Consider the following 24,475-nt stretch of genomic DNA (forward strand, 5'->3'; position numbering starts at 1 on the left):
TTATGCTGCCATCGTTCAAGGGCTCTATATTGTATTTTGCAAAAAGCTTCGCCAGCTTGGCACCCGAGCACGTGCATGTGAACTGCCCCAGATCTCGTTATGTGCGTTGAAATGGCCACAAATAATATGTGGAGACTGAGTGTTTGTCAACAAGTTTTCCAATCTTGTCACGTCGAAAGGTGATCCTGGTTCCAAGTAGACGCCGATCAGGGTAAACACTTTGGGTGCAATCATTGTGGTTGCGCAAATATATTCGTTCTTGTCATGTGGTGCTACGTCAATCGCAGAGGCAGGTATGTCGGTGCGAAATCCAACGAGCAGTCGGCTAATTCCATTTTGTCGCCTTGAATGATGAAAATATTACCCCTTTATCCTAAAGTGCTCGTCGACGCGAGAGTCGGAAATGACTAAAAAAGGGAATCGGTACACTCGCGTAAGATGCTTAAAGTCTGCTAAATTCGAGCGCAAGACGCGAGCGTTCCACTGGAATATAGTACATGTGCGGAAGTGTTTGTTGGTGGACACCGCTTGTGAGACGATTGTTGGCGAAGCCATCTTTGCTACTGCGAAGAATTACGGCTTTGCGCCGTGAAAGAAGACGACACTAGCCGTTCCAAAGCCAGGACGGCCTCTACTTCAGAGATGCTCTTAAACGATGGGCTGGCGCGGAGAATAGCCTTGACTGCGGCGAACATCATGGGAATCAGCATACTTGATATCTCATTTGCAGTGCTACCATGTAACAACTTTTCTTGGTTCTTGCTGTTCTTCTGCTGCGACCTTGAGGACAATTGTTGCGGTCGTGGGCTGGAGGTTATATCACTTGAGGGCTTTGATGGATTCGTTGCAGTTGAAGGCCTTTGCTGGTTTTCTTTCATGACTGAGGCGTAGGACTTTTTCAAAGCCGTGTCGCTGCGCTGCACCGTGTCGTGTTGCTTTTGGTTTGTAGATGTATACATCATCTCCGTATTTGGTGGTGGTTCTCGTCATTTCCGCACTTTTCCTTGGATTTGCTCCATCGTCCGTGCAAGAGTGGCTAATTTCTTTTTAGGACACCCTCCGTATGACGCAGCATGCTCAGCTCCACAGTTTGCACACCGAGGCTGGGAACGTGACGTAGGCTCCTTATGCGTATGTGGACCAGTGCATATCTTGCAGCGGATGGGGCCTTTACAATATTTCGCTATATGTCCATGGCTTTGACATCTGAAACATTGAGTAGCAGACCCCATGTATTCCGTCACGGGATAACTGCAGAATCCAAGCGACACTCGGTTTGGTAAAGGGGCGTCCTTAGAGAATTCCAGGATGACCGAGCGTCTTCGGGTTTCCGTTACTACGCCATCTTCGTTAGGGACGTAGAAAACTTGCCTTTTAGCAGATATGACTCCTTGTTCGCTCAAATACTCCTCGAGGTCGTCATCTGAGTACTCAACAGGAACGTCCTGTATCCTCTCGTACGTGGCAGATTAGGAGTATGGAACTCGAGCTTCTACAGGCATACCCGATAGATGTGTCACTGTGAGGAGACGATTGGCTGCGGGAAGTGTAGACACTGTCACCATGAGGCTGCCATCCTTGTTGAGACGGTGGCTGAGTATCTTTTCTTGGGCTGTTGTCACGACAGCAGAAGCCAGAAGATTTGGGTTTACTTTCCATAAGCTGCTGTCAGGCTGAGTTGGCTTGAATATAGCAGGAACACCTGCGGCTCTTTTCTTTTTTTAAAAGACAACAGTGAAGGCTGTCTGGTCCATCTCTTCGTTGTCTCCTGCAGATTGCCTTGTGTCGATGGCATCTTCACGAAGCCTTTTCCTTGCTTGCTCATCTTCTCTGTGGTCTACAGAAGCAACGTGCTGACCTGATTGCTGATTGCTTGCGACGGATGCCATCAAAGCATCACGAAGGGCGGCCGACGGCGGAGGCTCGCCGCGCTGCTTCGATCCGGTGCGCTTTGGGAGCAGCTTGCTGTGCTTCTCTCGCAGGACGGTGACCCCCAGACCGGCGTTCGGTGAAAGAGAGGCACAAAGAGTAAAAATGAGCTCTACACTTGCTAAAAAGACTTAAAATTACAGACGGGCGTTCGGAAGCGAGCCTATAGCTCGTCGTCTTCGTCTTCCTATCCGCACCGGAGGCTCCAACGCTGTGTAGCCTGGTGTAGGAGGTGTAGGCCTTCTGCTGAGGTGACAACGCAGTTCTTACGTATGCTTTGTCTTTCGCATCAGATTAGCCTGTGACGCGTCATCGCTTACGGAGTGCAGGTTGAGCATGCATCTGCAGTGTTTCCACGCCGTCTACTGCTTCGCTTGCGATTGTAAAAAAACTGCTGCGCTAAGCGGCGCAGAAAGGCAACGACGTCGATGGGCGATTCTCGCTTTGGTCCGTCGCGAAACTCGCCAGTGTGAAGCGGAGCGCCTTATCGTGTTCGAGGCGCACGCTGCGGAATCTGCCGCTCTCATTCCTGAAGCTCGCCACGTCGCAACTGGCTGCCCAGGGCATTACGGAGCCCGACCAAAGTGCTTCGCTATAGCGACTGGCCTGCAGGATGCCGCTGGCCAACAGGACGCCGCGCGCCAAGCAAACCTGAAACACGGTCGCCGACCCCAAAATTGTGCGCCTTTCGCTGCAGTGGACCGTGAGTTCACGAAGGAAACGTGGAACAGCTTCTGTGAAGGCCCATTTCACTTTCGTGTGCTAGCGATTCCTATGAAAGAGCGATCAACCGTTATTTTTCTTTACCATACGTTATGCTAGATGTAATATCAGCTTATCATTTGTATTGACAAATTTTGTAGTTTGCAATGTGTACCTACTGAATCTTTTGCATTTTCTTCTGAGATTGACAGATCCCTTGTACAATAAAGCGCTAGGCCTGAGCAACGTTTGTACGTCCATTTCAGTATGAGCCTTACAAAGGCTACAATAGTGATAAACAGACGAACAAACAAAGAAGAGATGAAATAATGGTATAAATAAGTAAGTAAATAAATAAATAAGAATTCTTACTCACATTTTGGTTGAATAGAGTCCCTTGCGATTCCTGCATTCAGCACGGCGGCGTTAACGATGGACCAAGCCTTATCCACTGCGCTGTCTCTATTTGTATAATAGTCAAAGAAAGCATCAGCCATCAGGTTCACCGCATTGCACTCTTTGTAGCGGCAGAGCTTGTCATTTGCTTTCAGCAGCACCTTAGTGGATCCGACAACTTCCTTCACAGCGTCGTCTACTATTTTTTTATATAGCTGGAGTCTTGAAAGCATTTCTTCGTCTGTGAGAATAAAACAGAGATAGTAATCTACTACCAAAGTATAGTAGAATTGAATAGTTCGTGCTACCTTTACGAAATGTAACTGATACTGTAAACAAAGCTGTCGATTGATTTCGGGATCTTTCAAGTCATTAGTGCTACGGTACCTCACAAGTAATTCCAGTGATATAATTATTATGAATGAAATAGTGTGCTGTCCAAGCTGTAAGATTAACATCGACGATATCAGACAGCGCAAAGGAACAAAGGAAGCTAGAACAAGGGCGCGTGTTGCCTATGCCTGTTCTTTGTTCCTTAAGTGCTATTTTATTTTGACGAAGGACTACTTTTCTGTGCTACTGTAGCATTTATGTATCTTCGACCTCCTCATTGCAGACTTATTTACCCGTAATAAATCTTTACGCACTGTAAGTTGATCAAGGTATTTGTTGAAGTGGGCTAGTGGGAACAAGTTGAAAAATAAATCAAACAGCGTAAAATATGGCAGGAAGTGGAAAAAACAGCGCTCTATCTCGTCTTCACTTTGTCCGGTCTTCCGCGCATTTTACATCTTACCTAAATTTACTAAATACTCATTGAATAGCGCAGCTACAATTGTCTTAGAACGACAGAAAGCTCAGCTAGTTGGTAAGGATTCATCATGCTAAAAAGAAGTGAGGCGTGCAGAGAGGACACAAGAGTAGAGAAGTGGACAACACGAACGCCGACTATCAACTGAAGGGAGCACTGAGGCGAAAAAAGAAAGAAGACACTAAACTCATCTGCGAAAGCTCAGGAATGGTATCACCACGTGTCAATCGGGTACATGTGCCAGTCTACATGACGGATAATTGTTAAGGCACTTAATCTCTTCGTTATGTAAAGTAATCGAAGGCTGACTCACACACGCACTTCCACCATTATAGATATGCCATGCTTCTGCCATAAGACGCGTATTTTCATTCTTATGCCTCTACAATATCGCGCATTCATCTAACTCTGGTGTACAGTTGCAATCTTGGCAATGTAGGGAAAGATTAGAAGGCGATCCACCGGTTAACGACCTTTTTTGCACCATCAGCCTCTGATTATTACACCGTTCCGTTAGCCCTACGTGGAACTGGCCACAGCTAAGGGGAATTTTATGAACCACACCCATACGACATTCAGTAAAACTATTTTTCTTATTCTGCTTAACTGGACAAAAATCTGCTCTTTTTATGCCTTTTATGAACTACTTTTTCCTCTGTACAGCAGCGCATATCTTACCTAGCTTATTGCGAGCACTGAAAGCAACATTAACATCATATCTGCTTGCAACTTTTTTAAGCCTGTGCGACGCTGAATGAATGTTCGGAAAAGCCACTACTCTTTCTTTTGCTATTACTGCTTTCTGTAATCACGTCCGTCCCCCTCGAAACCGACTTCTTCAGGAGCTCAGCCACAGTGGCCACTGCTACACTGGGATAACCTGCTTCTAATAGGTGGTGGACCTGCGCATTAAACCTACAACTGTCACTCAGTTGGATTGAAATTTAGTGTCACATAAGTTACATACGTGTAGTCATTAGGCACGCAAAAATTTCGCATGCGTAACACGACTACGTTAGGTTCTCATGACCCTCATCTTGCGTGCAAACACTGCCAATCGTAGTGGTTTACGCAACGGCAATGACAATAACCATAGCGCCGATCAATGGCGCGCATATTATGCATGTAATATATTAGCATGTACATAAGTACTTGATAGCTCGCATGATCTTATCATTCTCGTGAGCCCGGACGTAGAATTTGTTCACTCACGCTCCTATATATTAACTGTCACAGATATCTACGACCAAAACGTCAGTGCAGGTGCCTTATCTTACATTGGTCAAAGGCATACATCACTGACGATCTGACAGCCTAATATTAGGCACCGTTTCAGTTCTTTTCTCATAGAACTCGAAGCGAAAAAGCGTCATCAGAATAAAGCAAGTCCTCTGTCTTTCTTGAACTCAGCCCAAGAAGAAGTGAGGAAGGTGCTTCAGAAGGCGAAGAAGTGTGTGGCTTTGAGGAGCTGATAAAGAGAGATGGCCGTCTTGTTGGCCTGGTTACTTGTTCTGTTACAAATTTAGCGCAGTCGGATATGTAACCTTGTGCTACTCGCCTGCGCCGCTCCGATTTTGCATGGCCAATGGGCACCAACCTTACAGTTGTTCGTGGTGAGCCGGTGAACCCCATATAGTGTATGTGCACTGAAGAGTGATTCTGTTCGGGTAAGCACTGATTATATTGCACTCTTACTACTACAAACTTGACTCCCAGAAATCGAACGCAGGCCAGGTCTTTCAAGATTGGCATGAGTTAACCTCAGCATGGCAGAGAGGTTGCGCGTTCTTGAGATTATCGTGGTTGCACCTCGGATAAACCACTGTCCTTAGCAGAGCAAGCACTCTTCCTTACTGGGCCTCACTGCTGGCCTTAAGTGAAGTTTTTTTATGACGGTAGCAATTATATGGACACTCCAGGTGCATTTTTGGCGCCACCGGCGTTGCCGTCGTCCTCGCAGTCGCCGTAAGGTTGCAAACGGAAGTAACCTTTCATAACTAGTATTTAGAGGACCGCCGTCCACGTGCGCTGCTACAAGACATACTACAGTTGCAAGAAACGAATAGCCACCAACAGAAGAAACTGTTGGATTTTTTACTGCAAGAAAACTTTCGCCAAAGGCGCACGACACCTATGCAGTTTGTCAGACCAGAGGTTTAAGATTGGTCGTACGCAGGAACTGTCCAGGAATTCGTAATAGTAAGAGCACGATCAAAACGCCGACGGAGCGAAAGGTCACAGGACGGGCGCTGACTCACAACCAGGTTTACTGAAACACACAAATCAAGGAATATCTCACTCCCTCTTCGTTCTGATCGAGCTGTTACCATTATGAGTGCATACCAACTCGCCCAACTTTCCGCTTGAATGCCCAGGAAGAGCTTGGTTTTTAGAGCACGCCTGTGACAGGAATTGCCAGCGGGAGGATAAAGTTATCAATATGCGGCTGTACTTTGGAAGGCAGTGCAAGATTTTGTATTAGTTTGGAGCATCTGAAAAAGCTCAATACGCCCACGGAACGACTGGAAACGGAACTTCTTAATTTCATTCTGTTTGACCAAGCTTCAAAACTGGGATAAAGCTATATCTTACAAGTAGTACTATGGGCGCGTTCTTCACTATATCTTTGAGAAATGAAGACTGCTGTATTTAGCTGACTTTGATCTTTCGCCGCCTTCACTGGTTCCGCTCATTACGTTGGGACTTCCGGAAGACATGCGATCCCGTTTTTAGCTGTGAAAATCTAACACAGATGAGTTTCGGCAGAATATGAAGGAGCTGTGTTATAATTTCCAGCAGCCTGTGAGTAGTTACGATATTGTCAGCAATGTGTAAGAGGGGTAGAATTTCATAGTGTGAAATACCAATATGGAATGGCTCCACCGAGTAAACAAGTCAATAACTTGTCCATATACACGCCCATGTTAACAGGCAACATTACATGTCACACGCACATCTAACATGTTAACATGTAAATAGAAAAGAAATTAGCGCGTTGGTTCCCAGTGGAGCTCCCATAACTGTTGTGAAGGAGAAATATATTCCGGACTTAATACCAGTAAAGGTTTTACAATCGGCGTCTGTGGATATGAGGGTAAAAAAACAAGTGGATATTGAGTGGGCGGAGGTAATGATCACATGTCAGGGCATGACTGTCACAAAAGCGCTGTTGCTCGATTGAGTAAAATATTAAATGCTTTTGTCATGCCCAGTAATGCAAGAGCTACGTCCAAATCTTCAATTGGATGGCCAAGTTACCACTCAAGATGATCGTCAGTTATCATCCTTCTCCCTTTTATTGAAAGCATTCGAAAGCCCGCAAAAGCGGATGACGTCACCAGGGTGCACCCGGAAGTCCTCTGTGTAGGATGTTATCCCAAGAGCATATTCAAGTTAAATGCTGTTTGAGCGACGGGATACAACAGTTGTGAAACGAAAGCATACATGTCGCGGTATACGACGCTATGGCTGAAGAAAGAACAACAGAAGATGCTCGGCGCTGGTTTCATCCAGCCGTCCACGTCTACCTTCGCATGCCATTCCCTCACGTTATTTTCCTTACCCTCGCCCTCCTTCCTGGAGTGCGTGGCTGCACTCGGGCTCGGCGGATAAACCACTGTCCTTAGCCGAGCAAGCGCGCTTCCTTACTGGGCCTCAGTGTTAGCCCTAAATTAACTTTCTTTTTATGGCCATAGCAATTATATGGAGACACTCCAGGTGCATTTTTGGCATCGCCGTCGGCGTTTCCATCGTCCTCGCGGTCGCCGTAATGTTCCGTACAATGTCCAAGGGCGATAACTACGTAGCCGCGCGTCGTATGTTGCATGTGCGAGTGAAAGCAAGCGATGCAAGCCGACTATCGCGGCTCAATCTTGGGTGCGCGAATAAAGAAAGCGGACAGCAAGCGCGCTGTCGTCCGTATGCTAAAGAGAGAGAGGGTGGGGGGGAGGCGGCGGCCTTCTGCTCCGGCAGCAACTACGCATTTCGCGACCAGGGGCAAGAGGTACTGCGATCAATCTTGCGCGCCATATAAGGAGGAAAGCGAAGTGGCCCCGAGGGAGGGAGGCGGGGGGGCGGGGGGGCGATTTGCACTCCACCAACAAGTGCGTACTTTGCGCGGACACGCGCTGTCGCATATGCCGAAAATCTATCTCGAAAATCTCGAAAAGCATCTGCAGACGGCTCATACCTTTGTGCGCCTTTGTTTTTGTCGCTCTTGTATTGAAGCGATAGACCGCAAGAAGCTCTCTTTGCTCGCTGCTGCTGCCGCGTTTGCTCACACCACCGTTTTGACAACGTGTCGGCGCTCATCGAGTGTCATGTGATTTTGTTTGCCTGTGTTCGATGACACATTACTTGTTAATTCACTGTGTAAAGGAATGTTTCCACGTTTATACGGGCGATAAAACTGCTATCCACCGCTCGTATAGTTGATTACTAATTTGCTATTGCAATCGATGCTTCGTCTTGCGGGCAAAGCTGCGACATTTTTCTTCCTTCCTTGGCATCAGCCATCACTATAGCACCGAAATAAGAGGGAGCGTATCAACTTAGCACCGATTACAGGCAAATTAACAAACAAACTGACTAGTTACCTTTCCGGATGCCACACATCGACGAAATTATCAAAGAAACTGGTGGCTGCAGCAAATTCTCTAGCTTGGATGTTTGCAAGCATTTGACAAGTGCACTTAGAAGAACAGACCAAACGTTTTAAGCATTTGTGGCGCCTTTCGACATATATGAATAGTGCCTTTTGGTTGAAAGAATTCACCAGCTTTGTTTCAAAAGATAATGAATAACGTTTTGAAGTCACATGTTAGACTATATTGAAATATGCATATTGCCACGACCTTGAAACAACTGACAGCCACTCGGTGCAATTCGGTGGCACATGCCAGGCGTGTTCGGTCGATCCCAGAACAAGACAACGACGATGGTGCCAGGACAGCTTTATAAAAGATCTATAGCGTCGACCGAAATCTTTGTGGCTTTGTCTGTGACAAACTGGTGGAGGTGCTGGGTAGGCGTCCATGTACTCTGACCCCCAGGCACTGGGAATCGACAAGCTATATAAAATCCGACGGCTTCAAAGACTGCCTCGGGAATACGGCCTGCAAGATCTGTCGAGGATGTCAACCACAGCCGCAAGCCAGACACCGGAGACACACGGTGCGGAAGGGGCTCCTGCGTCGCTGGTTCTCCACACGTCACGCTGGCCGCGCTCGTTCCGTGGTGAGCCTTTTGAGGACGTGGAAGACTGGTTCGACGACTTCTATCGTGTCATCGTCATCATCATCAGTCTGGTTACGCCCACTGCAGGGCAAAGGCCTCTATCATACTTCTTCAACTACCCCGGTAATGTGCTAATTGGGGTCATGCTGTCCTAGGAAACTTCTTAATCTCATCCGCCCACCTAACATTCTGCCGCCCTCTGCTACGCTTCCCTTCCCTTGGAATTCATTGCGTAACTCTTAAAGACCATCGGTTATCTTCTCTCCTCATTACATGTCCTGCCCATGCCCATTTCATTTTCTTGATTTCAACTAAGATGTCATTAGCTCGCGCTTGTTCCCTCATCCAATCTGCTCTTTTCTTATCCCTTAACGTTACATCTATCATTATTCTTTCCATAGCTCCTTCGGCCGTCCTCAATCTAAGTAAAACCCTTTTCGTAAGCCTCCAGGTTTCGGCCCCGTACGTGAGTACTGGTATGACACAGCTGTTATACACTTTTCTCTTGAGGGATAATGGCAATCTGCTGTTCATGATCTGAGAATGCCTGCCAAACGCACCGCAGCCCATTCTTATTCTTCTGATTATTTCAGTCTCATGATCCGGATCCGCAGTCACTACCTGTCCTAAAATGATGTATTCCCTTACCACTTCCAGTGCATCACTACCTATCGTAAACTGCTGCTCTCTTCCGAGACTGTTAAGCATTACTTTAGTTTTCTGCAGATTAATTTTTAGACCCACTCTTCTGCTTTGCCTCTCCAGGTCAGTGAGCATGCATTGCAATTGGTCCCCTGAGTTACTAAGCAAGGTAATATCATCAGCGAATCGCAAGTTATTAAGGTATTCTCCATTAACTCTCATCCCCAATTCTTCCCAATCCAGGTCTCTGAATACCTCCTGTAAACACGCTGTGAATAGCATTGCAGAGATGGGATCTCCCTGCCTGAAGCCTTTCTTTATTGGGATTTTGGGATTTTGTTGCTTTCTTTGTGGAGGACTACGGTGGCTGTGGAGCCGCTATAGATATCTTTCAGTATTTTTACATACGGCTCGTCTACACCCTGATTCCGCATTGCCTCCATGACTGCTGAGGTTTCGACTGAATCAAACGCCTTCTCGTAATCAATGAAAGCTATATATAAGGGTTGGTTATACTGCGCACATTTCTCTATCACCTGATTGTTAGTGTAAATATGGTCTATTGTTGAGTAGCCTTTACGGAATCCTGCCTGGTCCTTTGCTTGACTGAAGACCAAGGTGTTCCTGATTCTACTTGCAATTACCTTAGTAAATACTTTGTATGCAACGAACAGTAAGTAAGCTGATCGCTCTATAATTTAAATCTGTGGCGTCCCCTTTCTTATGTATTAGGGTTATATCAGCGTTTTTCCAAGATACCGGTAAGCTCGAAGTCATGAGGCATTGTGTATACAGGGTGGCCAGTTTCTTTAGAACAATCTGCCTAGCATCCTTCAACAAATGTGTTGTTACCGGATCCTCCCCAGCTTCCTTCCCCCTTTACATAGCTCCCAAGGCTTTCCTTACTTCTTCCGGCGTTACCTGTGGGATTTCGAATTCCTCTAGACTATTCTCTCTTCCAATATCGTCGTGGGTGCCACTGGTACTGTATAAATCTCTATAGAACTCCTCAGCCACTTGAACTATCTTATCCACATTTGTAATGATACTGCCAGATTTGTCTTTTAACTCATACATCTGATTCTTGCCAATTCCTAGTTTCTTCTTCACTGCTTGTAGGCTTCCTCCGTTCCTGAGAGCATCTTCAATTCTATCCATATTGTACTTCCTTATGTAGGCTGTCTTAAGCTTGTTGATTAACTTCGAAAGTTCTGCCAATTCTATTCTAGCTGTAGGGTTAGAGGCTTTCATACATTGGCATTTCTTGATCAGATCTTTCGTCTCCTGCGATAGCTTACTGGTATCCTGTCTAACGGAGTTACCACCGACTTCTATTGCACACTCCTTAATGATGCCCACAAGATTGTCGTTCATTGTTTCAACACTAAGGTCCTCTTCCTGAGTTAAAGCTGAATACCTGTTCTGTAGCTTGATCTGGAATTCCTCTATTTTTCCCTCTTACCGCTAACTCATTGATCGGCTTCTTATGTACCAGTTTCTTCTGTTCCCTCCTCAGGTCTAGGCTAATTCGAGTTCTTACCATCCTATTGTCACTGAAGCGCACCTTGCTGAGCACGTCCACATGTTGTATGATGCCAGTGTTAGCGCAGAGTATGAGGTCTATTTCATTTCTAGTCTCGCCGTTCCGGCCCCTCCACGTCCACTTTCGGCTATCCCGCTTGCGGAAGAAGGTATTCATTATCCGCATATTATTCTGTTCAGCAAACTCTACTAATAACTCTGCCCTGCTATTCCTAGTGCCTATGCCATACTCCCCCACTACGTTGCCTCCAGCCTGCTTCTTGCCTACCTTGGCATTGAAGTCGCCCATCAGTATAGTGTATTTTATTTTGACTTTACCCATCGCCGATTCCACGTCTTCATAGAAGCTTTCGACTTCCTGGTCGTCATGACTGGATGTTGGGGCGTAGACCTGTCCAACCTTTATTTTGTACCTCTTCTTAAGTTTCACAACAAGACATGCCACCCTTTCGTTAATGCTATAGAATTCCTGTATTTATCCAGCTATGTTCTTATTAATCAGGAATCCGACTCCTAGTTCTCGTCTCTCCGCTAAGCCCTGGTAGCACAGGACGTGCCCGCTTTTTTTTAGCACTGTATATGCTTCTTTTTGCCTCCTAACTTCACTGAGCCCTATTATATCCCATTATATGGACACCATAGTCGATCGAGTGGCTGACTTCAAATATTGGGCAGAAAAGTTGAGGAACGTGTGCTTCGCCCTAGAGGACTCTGCCCGAACATGGTTCGCCAACCACGAGCCATCCATCACCAGCTGGCAAAAATTTAAACGGCAGATACGCGATACGTACAGAAGTCTCGCAAGAAAAGAGCGAACCCAGCAAGCCCTTCAGAGTAGGGTTCGAAAGCTGAACGAAAGCGTAGCCATGTTTGTAGAGGACATGTCGCGTCTGTTCAAGCGGGCTGACCATGGCCTGACAGAAGCGAAGATGCTGATGCTGATGCGTGCAGTGAAAGAGCGAACGGATTCGAAGGCCTACAGTTACGGTAGCTGAGTTCGTCAGTGAGGCGACAACAATGGAGAGAGCCCTTCAGCAACACTCCTCGATCTACGATTGCCAAATCAGCCTGTGATCAACACCTTCTCTTTTGTTGTCCTGTGACACCGATGCGCTTCGAGAACTTGTGAGTAGCGTCATGCGGGAGGAGCTCGATCGATTAGAGGGAGTGCGATTTCAACCGACCGTAACATCCCTCACATATATTGTCCGCAAAGTCCGGTAGGTGGCACAGCCATTCCCGCAAAGCAGACCTGAAGCCATCCCCTTACTGACTTATGCGCAAGCAGTGAGGCTGCCTGCGCAACCCGTGAACCACCGTAACCCGCCTTCTTCTGAAGAACCGTTGTGCCACTTCTAGGGCCAAGCTTCACATACAAATATGTACGGGTCCAGGAGCCCCCGAATCAATACGCGAAAGGCAGACGTGTGGCGCATACCTGACTATCAGCCACTCTGCTTCTGCTGTGGCGAATCGGGCCACCTTGTACCGTGCCTGCTACTAACGAAGAATAGCACTCCAGGGCTATCACCGTGGCGCTCGTCGCCCACGTGAGGGAGAGCGTCCGAGAGAAATCCAGCAATACCTAGCCAGTCAACCTTCGTCGCCGTACGCACAGTTACCACCGGTTCAACAGTGACTGTCAACAACTCGATCACCGTCTCCGTAGAGGCGCTAGTCACTATCACCACCTGTTCGACGATGAGCGTCGCCTAGCCGCTCCACGACGTTCACCGCTTCCGTGGGCAACCAGCCCGCGAGCCCGAGTCGGGGAAACTAAGAACAGCTACCTTCGAGGGTGGGGCGGCTGTCCAACGCACTTCGAAAGATCCTCCGCTGCGACACCCCGATGACGACGTCGACGACGATAACGACGATGGCAACGACGACTGCATACCTTCGGCACCTTCCTTTGAAAACCGTGAACCTGTTTCAGCCAACATACTCGTTTCTGTAGATAACCACCCGGTAACCGCTCTTGTGGATACTGGTGCCGATTATTCTGTCATGAGCCGAGAAGGGGTTACTGCACTTCCCAAGGTGACGACACCATGGCCAGCATCTAACTCCGTACAGCAAGCGGTCATGTTCTCACGCCGATCGCCAAATACGCTGCGAGGGTTCAAATTTGTGAGGCCACATTTGTTGGTTCATATATTATACTAGCAGAGTGCTCTAGGCAGGTCATACTCGGCGTGGACTTTCACTGGGAGTACAGCACAATCATAAACCTTCGCGAGCTGCTTTTTCACTTTTCCAGCCAACACGCAACTCATTCGGACGACTATCACACACAGTCCACGGTGTTAGGCGTTTCGGGTGACTGCGCTACTTTACCACCCCCGAGTACTGCGTTGATCACCGTAGAAACAGACGATGATCCTGCCGACCTCGCAATCGCTGAAGGCAATTTGTAAGTCTCGTTGGTTGGACAGGTTTGCGTAGCCCGCTGTATCTTGCAGCTGTCGTCACGGACTTCTCAGATTTTAGTGACCAATTTCAGTCATGAATACCAGCACTTCGCCCCACGAACTGTCATCGCCTGTTTGGAGCTAGTCAGTGACTCTCGTGCTAGTTTAACTGTAGGACACAATGATGGGGATTCTCACTGCGACGCACCAGCGAACAGCACAATTGGTGTCAATTATAAATTATCATGTGGACAACAAGCTAGCATTAAGAGCGTTTTACAGTCTTTTGCAGACTGTTTCGCTTCAACATCGAAGGTCAACCAAACCCCTATTGAGAAACATATAAATATTACAAATCCGAATGAAAGACCCGTACGCCAACGTGCCTAACACGTTTCTCACAAAGAGCAAGACGCCATCCGAAATCAAGTCCAACAAATGCTTACCGGCTACATCATAGAGCCCTCCACCAGTCCAAGGGCGTCACCTGTGGTTGTGGTGAAAAAGAAAGATGGTGCACTGCGTTTTCGCGTTGACTATCGCAAGCCAAATAACATTACGAAGAAGAACGTTTATCCCCTTCCCTGCATCGACGACATTTTGGACTGCCATCGACATGCTCGATGCTTCTCATCAACGGACCTTCGCAGCGGCTACTAGCAAATAGAGGTTGATGGCTGTGGCTGTGAGAAAACCGCATTTATTACGCCTGACGGACTCTAGGAATTCAAGTTCTTTCCTTTCGGATTGTGCTATGCGCCTGCTACTTCTCAGCGCGTAATGGACACGATTCTATCAAGCCTCAAGTGGCAGTCATGCTTTGTCTATTTAGATGATATCGTTGTGTTTTCAGAAACTTTTGAGCAGCACTTCCAGCGCTTACAAGCAGTTCTTGACGCAATTCGTACTGCTGGCCTGTCTTTAAAGCCTGAAAAATGCCATTTCGGGTATGACGAATTAAAATTTTTAAGCCATGCCGTCATCTAGGAAGGCATTCGACCAGACCCCGAGAAAACCATTGCTGTTGCTTCGTTTCCAACACCTTCGAACAAACACGAACTCCGCCGTTTTCTAGAGCTTTGCGCATATTATCGACACTTCATGACTACCTTTCACGGATAGCCGAACCTTTGCAACGGTTAACAAAGGATAATGTTCCGTTTGTCTGGGAGCAGGACCAACAAGAAGCCTTCTGTGAACTCCAGAAAAATCTGCACCCACCTCCAGTTCTAGGACACTTTGACGAACACAGTGACACCGAGTTGTACACGGATGCCAGTAATGTTGGCCTTGGTGTGGTCCTCGTACTGTGCCAAGATGGAGCCCAGCGCGTCATTGCTTTCGCAAGCTGCACTTTTGTCTCCAGCGGAAAGGGACTATTCCACGACGAAGAAGGAATGCTTGGCCGTTGTGTGGGCAATTGCTAAGTTCCGACCATATTTGTACGGTCGATCGTTTCAAGTTCAGAGAGATTACCATTCATTGTGACGACAGTGTTCAAGTCCAGGCGTAAACACACCGACGCCGACTGCCTGCCACGTGACCCACTTCAACCGTCGCAACTCGACGTTGATGAAGCGGAGGCATTTCTTTCAATTATCGCAATATCAGACATCAGCAAGCACATCGCGATGATTCAGAACTGCGGCCTCTCATCGACTACCTTGAGAACCGTCGAGCAGAGCCCCCTCGTATGTTCTTCCGCAAGTTATCCTTGTTTTTTCTCCGCGATGGCGTCCTCTACAAATTGGGTTTTCACTCGACCGCAACCGCCTGTATCCTTGTAGTGCCGTCTTCATTATGCAACGACATCCTGCGGGCCTCTCACGACAAGCCATCTTCGGGCCACTTGGGATTCGCATGGTCTTTTTCACGGATACGCCAAAAGTACTTCTGGCCTAACCTTCGTCGTGACGTAAAGCAATACGTGAAGACATGCCGCGACTGCCAGAGGCGCAAGGCACCCCCCGTGCGTCCCGCTGGACTTCTCCATCCCGTGGATCCTCCGCGAATTCATTTTCTACAGGTTGGCATAGATTTTCTTGAACCATTCCCCACGTGGAGGGCTCGTAACCATTGGATTGCTATTGCCACAGACTACTTTACAAGTTACATTGAAGCCTGAGCTCTCCCACGAGGCACTGATAATGATATTTCCACCTTCTTTCTACATGGTATCGTAATCCGCCACGGTGCTCCAATAGAGGTTATAACCGACCGGAGCACAACATTTACAGCACAGCTCTCAGCAGATATCATGCTTCTAAATGGTACAGTTCACCGTAAAGCCACTGCTTACTATCCCCAGATGAATGGGCTCACAGAAAGGCTAAACAGAACGATCGCCGATATGATTGCCATGTACGTTAACGTCGACTACAAAAACTGCGACGACGTTCTCCCATATGTTAAGTGCGTATAAAACGTTCAAGAAACTACCGCCTTCACCCCTTTCGCTTAGTGCATCGCCGGGCAGCTGTCACAAGATTGGACGCAATGCTTTTACCCACCCACTTTTCTAATGTCACTGATGCTGCCGAATACGCTCGATGCGCCGATGAGGCGCGCCAGCTCGCACGAATGCGTAACCACTACCAACAGCACAAGGACACCGACCGATACAATCTTCGTCGCCGCGACGTCACTTATCAGCCCGGTGACAAAGTATCGGTCTCTACACCGATCCGCCAGCGTAGTCGGTCGGAGAAACATTTGCGCCGCTACTTTGGACCTTATAAGTTCCTTCAACGACTCCGCGACGTCACATACGAAGTGATTCCTGAAGGAGAAGGCACCGCTCGCCGTCCTCAACGCCTGCGTCTGTCCAATGTCGTTCACGTCTCTAGGTTGGAGCTATGCTACTCCCGCTGACCGCAAAGCTCTAGACCTCTCTCACCACCTACGTCTTCCTTAACAATATCCCCGTGGCAATCTCCACTGCATCAATGTTCCGCATCGAGACGATGCTTCTAGGGAGAGGAGTAATGCCCCGACTTTAACATGACTGACAGCCACTCGGTCCAATTCGGTGCCACATGCTAGGCATGTTGGGTGGCCCCCAGAAGAAAATAACGAAGAAAGTGCCAGGACAGCTTTATAAAAGATCTATAGCGTCGGTCGAAGTCTTTTGTGGCTTTGACTGTGACCATATTGATAATATTATAGTCTGCTTGAGATCGGAAAAATAGCACTCTGAACACTTCGCCACTGTTCTGCAAGCGCTTAGTGATGAAGATATGAAGATAAAGGAAAAAAAACGCAAATTCTTCAAGCATCGGACAGCTTTTCGTGGAAGGGTGTTTTGATTGTGCCACCAAGAGCATCAAACAAGAGTCGGTGCAACGAATCTCGAAGCTGGCGAAGCCACATGATCTGTATTCTCTGTGTTTTTCTGGAACTTGCTGTTCACTTCAGTGTATTTATCCAAAATTGTGCTAAGATAGCAAACTGCTTCACTGAACTGAGAAAAAAATGATCTCTCTTTCTCTGAACTGAAGACTGCCACGCAGCCTAGCAGGAGCTCCTACATCGAATATCATCCGACCTAATCTTTACGTTACCGGACTTCAGCCGGCCATTTGAGATGAATACCAATGCATCTAACTAGGGTACTGGGGCAGTCTTATACCAAAAAGACACACGATCTTCCTCGAGTCTGCCGCTAGGGGTGATACGTTACTATTCTTATACCTTCAGCCCTCCTCAAGTTAATTTTGCTGTGACCGAAGACGAGGCCCTGGCTGTTTTAGTGGCGGTGCGCAACTTTCTGTCACATATCAGAGGAAGAAATTTTACAGCACCCAAAGATCATGAAGCACGGACTTACTTCCTGAACACGTCGAAACCAAGAGGAAAGAGCGCATGTTAGGGCGTATTGGTATTCCATAACTGAGGTTGTTAGCGCACGAAAAGGGACGAGAGACAGAGGCAAGACGCGGATACAGCGCTTGCCTCTGTCTCTCGTCCCTTTTCGTGCACTAAAAACCTCAGTTCAAGAGGAAAACTTGCTCGCTGCATAAGTGAACTACAACAATATTACTTAAAATTTTGCCATCATTCAGGTACCACCCTTGCCGACACGGGTGCATTGTCTCGGTTGACAGTTGAGCTCCCACATAAGATGGTCAGCATGACCAAACTATGGGAAGGACGTGGCGACCTAGATATTCAAAGCGGCAGGTTGAAGGTACGCGAGACCCTTATGTCAAGAATACTTCGCCTTCACCGCAAAACTCCAGAATCCGGCGGCCACGATGGTTTCTTGCGCACGTACAAGAGTTTTCAGAAGTTTAGATGGCAAACCATGAAAACAGACATCGAAAACTATATAAGGTCATGCCACTTCTGCCAGACAGACAAATCCAAGTACCGGCCGAGACCAGACGAGGTTGCGTTGCCTGAACACTCAGACAAGCCCTTTGAATTCGTACATGTAGGCTTCATAGAATTGAAAGAAGTCACAGTTTCACCCGAAAGACGAAGTATGGATTGCGATGGCGAATGAGTGGACAGCTATACGAAGTAAGGATAGTAGTTTTGTCGGCCGTATAAGCTTGTAAACATAGGCACGCTCACTAAATTAACAAGCATGGTGTCACGCGCACACAAGAAAACATGAACGAACGTGACTCGATGACCGCAGAAACTCGCTGCGAACACGCTCCCGCGAGGAAACGTGACTGCTGCAGAGAGCGAAGAAGCATTCGTGCTTTCTTTCGCTTCAACTAAAAGTGAGCGCCGAGAACAGACAGCCCGCACAAAACTACCACCCGCCGACGTGCCTAAACTCTGCCCTCACGCAGATCGCCCTCAAGAAGCGGCCGGGCCACCGCGCGCAGCCGCCACATGCGCAGATGCAGCTAGAGTAGAACACCGTCTCCATCTCTCTCCCCTCCCCTCGGTTCCTCCCGCACGACGGGAGCTGGCCCGTTTCCTGCCCGCTTTTGTCTCTTTCGCGGGGATGAGATTAAGCCGAGATCCTCGGCCCCCGCCTTGGCTGGCACATACAACGCAGGGCGCGAGGCTCGGTGTTATCGCCCTTCAACTTTGCACGGAGCCACACGGCGACGGCGATGCTGGCGGCGGCAATTCGCGTATTGCTATCCCAATAAAAGAATAGTGCAAGCATAATCAAACCTTAGTAATTTCTTGACGCAATAGATAAATCTACCACAATGGTTGTGGCGCTGCTCGGCAAGAAAGACACAGTGTTATAACCCTCTTTGAGAGAGGAATATTCTCCAATTTGAAGCTTATAATATCGGATAATGAGCCTGCATTCCTTGACAGAAAGCTTAAAAAGTGGGCAAAGAGCCGTGGCTTGACACTGTGCCATTGTGGGCCCTATCCGCACAAGCAAATGGAATGACGGAGAAGGCGGCACACGATATAAAACAATTCGTGGTGATGTATCCATCTTTTAATGGTTGCAAGAAATGTTGCCTAGAAGCGGCTGTGGCTCACCACAACTGGACTCATACAAGTAGTCTTAGATGTAGTGCCTATTTTGCTGCATATGGTGAGATTGCAAAGCTAAGTGCAGACAAAGAGTTTGGAATTGCAGGGAAGTTACTGTTGGCCGAGCGTCACAAAAGATCCGAGGAGCGATACACATGTAGAAAAGCTATGAATTTTCATTTCGACAAGCGGTGCCAAAGCCATATACCGGGCGTTGGACTATAAGACTTCGTGCTCGTATGGAAAGGACTGCTGGCCAGTGAAGTAACGATTCTTCGCCCTTTGGAAGCAATGAAATCATCGGTAGAACAAGGTGCACGCAAGAGTTGGCTACATCACTAATTGACCGCTAAAACTTGCGGCCATAAGCAACTTCATTTGTATCACCCCAGGAAAAGTGACCCAGAAAAATGGGAAAGTGTAACCTAGACGAGGAATATGCGAGGAAGGCGCTCCAAAAGACGAAGTGTGGCGCTTTGAGGAAGAGGAATAAAGAGTAATGGCCGCGTTGTACGCCTAATCACTTAGTCTTACATTTCTACCCATGCATCACCATGCTGTCTCTGCTTTCATTACATGTGCTATGTTCAAGAATTAAGGCCCCAACTCTAAAACACGTACATGGCTTTGTTAGGTGCAATGATACACCACTAAGGTTTCTCACTCTGGGCAAGATACACCGGACAAGCACCGCTGTGGCGGCCACCATAGCATCGTGGTGTTGGAGGATTGACGGATGCCAATTAGGCGAACATTGAAAACAACAGTGCGATACGTTTTATCGGATAAGTTACAGTCGTCCCTTATCACGCGTCGACAGCCAGGCATTAGCAATAAGTAACTTTTTTCCGTGCGATAACATTATAATTCATTACCGGATCACTAAACCAAATGTTCAAAGCGCATTGAATTTAATTACGTATTAAACCACTAAATCTTCGGGCTTCAAGATACGGACGGTTTAAAGCACTAGCGTTGTTTGGGTACTTGACGTACTTTTTGGAGGGCTGTCTATTGAAGCTTGTATCGACCTATGTTTTTATCTAACCATTTTCCCGCCTGCCTGCGTCACTGTGTAGTTCATGGTCGGGTGGGTAGCACATCGAACTGCTGTGCTGAGGTAAGAATGTTTGAAACGAAGCACTGGCCCAGCTTAGGTCACTGAGTATGTGGCAATGTGTGCATGAGTGACGCCCTTCAACGAACCTCTTCGCGCCAAACTACACTTACACGTGCCGACGCGCAAAAGCCCGCGCTCAGGCGGCTTGCGTTTCCCGTGCCTCGCGAGTAATGGCGGTTTGAATCTACAAGACACGCACCAGCGTGCTTCCACTTGGCTCACTATTTTCGCCTTGGTAGGCATAGTTTCGTATTTTTCTGAAGCAGCCAGAGCCCCGATATTTGTCTCGAGAAAATATCTGTGCTCGCATCGAGATTCGATCCGTACCACCTGTCCTGCATCATCTGCGCGTGCTTGAAACGCCTGGGCGAAAGCTTTCGCGCAACGGCAAGCGTACGTTTAGTTTGGCCTTTACGCTCCAACTTGGGTCACTGTAGCACTGGGTAACTACTGCAGTTCCGAAAAACTCTGACACCTACTTGCAGCACTAGGTAGGCGCCACTCAGTCTCAGCTCGTCTCAGTGAACCTCTTTCAGGCCAGCTTGGGCCACTGGATATGTGCCGGGCGCTCGGTACCGCTTTTCAAAGAACATCTTTGACGCCGACTTGGGTAACAAGGCATGCGTCACTGTGAATGTGCCACCTTACTGTCGCGAAGGCAATGTAACGCGGCCTTCTTTGCTGTCTTTCGGGGAATTTTGTGGGGTCCTTGACGCGGGGCAAACCTTTGTACACAAATGACCTCGACGGCGCCGCGGACAGTGCTGCCGCGCGGCCGCCGCCCCCGCCGCACCTGACGTCACACCTGCACATGTCGCGTCGTCTTCTCACGCTCGGCTGTCAAAGGCCAATTAGTTATGGTCAGAGTGCTTTTGTGTACGGAGTGTTGACGCGACCATTTCTTGACCCCTTGAACTCTGCCGCTTATTGGATGATGTCGGCTTGCCTGATTGGTCGGAGTAACGAAGTAGCCCATTGGTGGAGAAAAGTGTCTCTTGGATGCTGGGGAAACTTATTTAAGGACTGGTTTGGGGTAGTTTAGGGTGAGCAAGTAGACCGCAGCAGACACGGCGCAACTTCACCAGGGGAGACCAGGCCGGTCAGGCAGGCCGGTCAGGCAGGCCGACGACGACGGGTATGACATCGTTCTGTTTGTAAATATTTTTGTACAGTTTAAACTTACGGCAGATGCCAAGTGAATAAACCTAGTTATTTAAATGTTACTCTCGTCGTCGTACCTGCGGATTTGGACTTTCCCCTGCCAGAGCTCATCCCCATTCTTCTTCCGTCTCCCTGGTGAGTTGATGCGTCTGATATCTCACGGCTGCGTCACTTCGCTACATTACAATGACGAGAAGGATCCCTTAAATTTCTCCCATGCGGAACCGAATCGAACCCACATCACAAGGATTCCTCTACCAGGCGGATTCGCCGGCTGCGCCGCAAATGCACTGCCTATGGGCTGCTTTTCGATTAACCTCTTTCACGCCAAACCTTTAGCGGGCTGCGCCATGGATGCACTGGGTGTGTGCCGCTCTCCAAGGAAACGTGCGTCAACTTAGGTAACTCGTATGGGTCACTGAATGTGCGACAAGCGAAGGACCAATTCTCAGCGTTCGCAAGCACCGGTGCGCGTCGCTTCTCGTCTCAGAGACCACGACTGGATTGGCGGCAGCGCCACTAGAGGGCGCAGCCTGTCCGAAAAGAATAGCGAGAGAGGAACGCGGTTGCCTCATGACGCGTTTGTCGCAGGATTGCCAGATTGGGTTATTAATAGCCCGATTATAGCCCGAAATTAAAAGCCCGATTAATGGCCCGAAAATTTTCTTTTTGGCTGCGTAGCTATTTAGGGGCTACATCTCTTTTTTGTGTGAAAAAAAGTAAAGTAGTTCAGCACAAATAAAAAAAGCTGGAATCAAACTGCAGACGACAGCAGGTTAAAGAAATTTAGCGCGTCTGCTACAAAATCAAAATTAACAAGTTCTATGTAAGATAACATATAGGGACGTCAAAAGGTCAAAGATCGCGGCATCTTGATAATTTTAATTAGAGAGCTGTCCTCAGGAAACACGTCTCCATCCTCGAACTAACGCTACCTGCGTGTGTACGCCAGCGAACATAGACTGTTGCTGTCTCCACATGTGAGCTTACGGCGTCCTGCGTTTTAAGGATGAGATGCTTTTAGATCCCGTTGACGGTGCGCCGCGGGTGACCTCGGCGTCAGAACGAGGGAATTTTTGCCGAATTTTCTGCTGGCCGCCTGGCGCGTACGTGGCGATTCGCTCTGACCCTTCCCGCCCGAATTTCGCCTTCTCCAACGCCAACGTGGAACATATCCTGTATCGTTGCTCCACAACCACCACAGCCATCCATTCCCGACATAAATCCAAACCCTCCTTCTGTTTTTGTCACTACCCGTATCAAATGCCGCCGTCGAACGAGTATCCAGCCAGGTCTCGCTCATTAAAACTGACCTTTGAAATATAATGTCAAAAGAGACATTGGTAATGCTTCTTCTACGTGAAGTTTGCCCTGGCCATGAACGGAGGCTGATGCCAGAATTTTAAACCGCGCCAAGAATTTTTGTCCCGTTTCAGCTCTGTCATTTATCTAGGACCAAGCAGTTCCACTTCGCAACAAGCTCATGATGCTTAATCATAGCATATATATATATATATATATATATATATATATACATGATACTACATTTTGTACCAACAGCCGTCTATTTTGTGAAACTTTGTCTTGCAATTTTTTGCAGTTTTTCTTTTAGTGCATTCTGTGGTGGTAAGCGAAATTATCATCAGCTGTAAGTAATAATACTAAACGCTGAATGCATGCCATTGCTTAGCGTGTATATTGCGCGGTGCTATTTGTGCGTTGTTCTTTTCGTGATCTTTCTTTTTTGTTCGCTAGAAAAAAAAAACAGTGCATTTGCAATGATGAACCGCATTTTCCTTATGGATTTGCCTGCACGTACACGTTCCTGCAATTCGTGCGCTAGTTCAGCATCTGTTTTCCGTGCTGCATGGCCTCCGTGACGATGCGCGCGGAGATCATTCGTGGTCATGGGTGGAAGAGCCAATATGTAGGTATTCTTGCCGAAAATTTATTAAATATGCTTAAGAAAATGACTTCACAAAAAGAGAAAGCTTTTTCGCTACTTTTGGGCTATTAAAATGTTTCGCTTTTGGCTACATTTGGGCCACTGCGGAGGCCAATTTGGCTACCTGTTCTTGGAGTGATCTGGCAACCCTGGTTTGGCATTGTTGGCACCACGGGTTGGCACGCACAGGAGCGCCACACATTTCGGAGACCGCGAGCAGGGTTTGCGGTTCCGTTGGCGCACCGATTGTTCCTACGGAAGCGCGAAAGAGGAATCCCGCTGTAGTGCACGCCTCATATATGACTCGCGTCGACGGTGGCAACACGTTGTGTAGATATACTGGTTCATTGCTAATGCATTGCCGTCGACATGCAGTCATCGTGAGGTGTGTCGTGCCGCTTTTTTTTCCTTCACTGTGAAGATGTTTACTCTAGCCTCCGTATGCATCCCCCGCATGCATGCCCCAGGGGGCTACCGTGTCCGGCTTACGTGCCTATCGCGGCGCGTGGACCTATCCCGGAGATAGCGCAAAACTGTGCCGACCCGCGGCGGAGGCGAAGCAGGCTTCAAGCTTTCCGCGAACTCTTGAAAATAAGTTTAATATCATGGGCCAAATAGAACCGCATAAATTCGGCGTTGTAAGAAAAATACTACATATATACAAGAACGTGCACTTAGTATAGCAAGTTTGCCTTCACGTGCTTTATTTCTTTTAAATCCTGTTTGACGAATAACGAGAGGGTGTAAGAGTGTGGAGATCGTGCCTGCGCACGTGGCCTGCGCCTCTGTGGTTATAACGTCACGTGCGTAGGACGTGCCGGCGCATTGTTTGCGGCAGATGCATGGCAGGTGCGGCGACTGCGGCGCCGCTTGTCTCGGCGTAGTTTCGCGCCGTATGAAAAAAGTATCATTTCATAATGTATGCAGCCATGTTTGTAGCCTGAACTGTTTCGCGGGTAATCCGTCTCCATATGAATGTTGTGTTCCCACGAATTTTTTCTGTCTACTTGTGCGGTTTGATCTCATCTTCTACTACGTTTCTTTGTGGATCACATGTAATAAGTGCTATAACTTTTCTTATTCCTCTGTACTTCCGGAATAATCGTCAACTGGGCAGTTGGTAA

The 24,475-nt window shown here is 47.8% G+C and overlaps 1 protein-coding gene across 1 annotated transcript in view; it reads right to left on the reverse strand.

The window, feature by feature from the left end:
- Window positions 1-2,999: 2,999 nt before the first annotated feature.
- LOC142591628 (protein 5NUC-like) overlaps window positions 3,000-24,475 on the reverse strand; it is a 162,611-nt gene continuing 141,135 nt past the window's right edge. The window contains exon 5 of the mRNA XM_075703926.1: window positions 3,000-3,268. Coding sequence (XP_075560041.1) covers window positions 3,000-3,268 — 269 coding nt within the window. The remainder of the gene's footprint in view (window positions 3,269-24,475) is intronic.

This window comes from Dermacentor variabilis, chromosome 8, assembly GCF_050947875.1.
Source record: "Dermacentor variabilis isolate Ectoservices chromosome 8, ASM5094787v1, whole genome shotgun sequence".
Taxonomy (NCBI): domain Eukaryota; kingdom Metazoa; phylum Arthropoda; class Arachnida; order Ixodida; family Ixodidae; genus Dermacentor; species Dermacentor variabilis.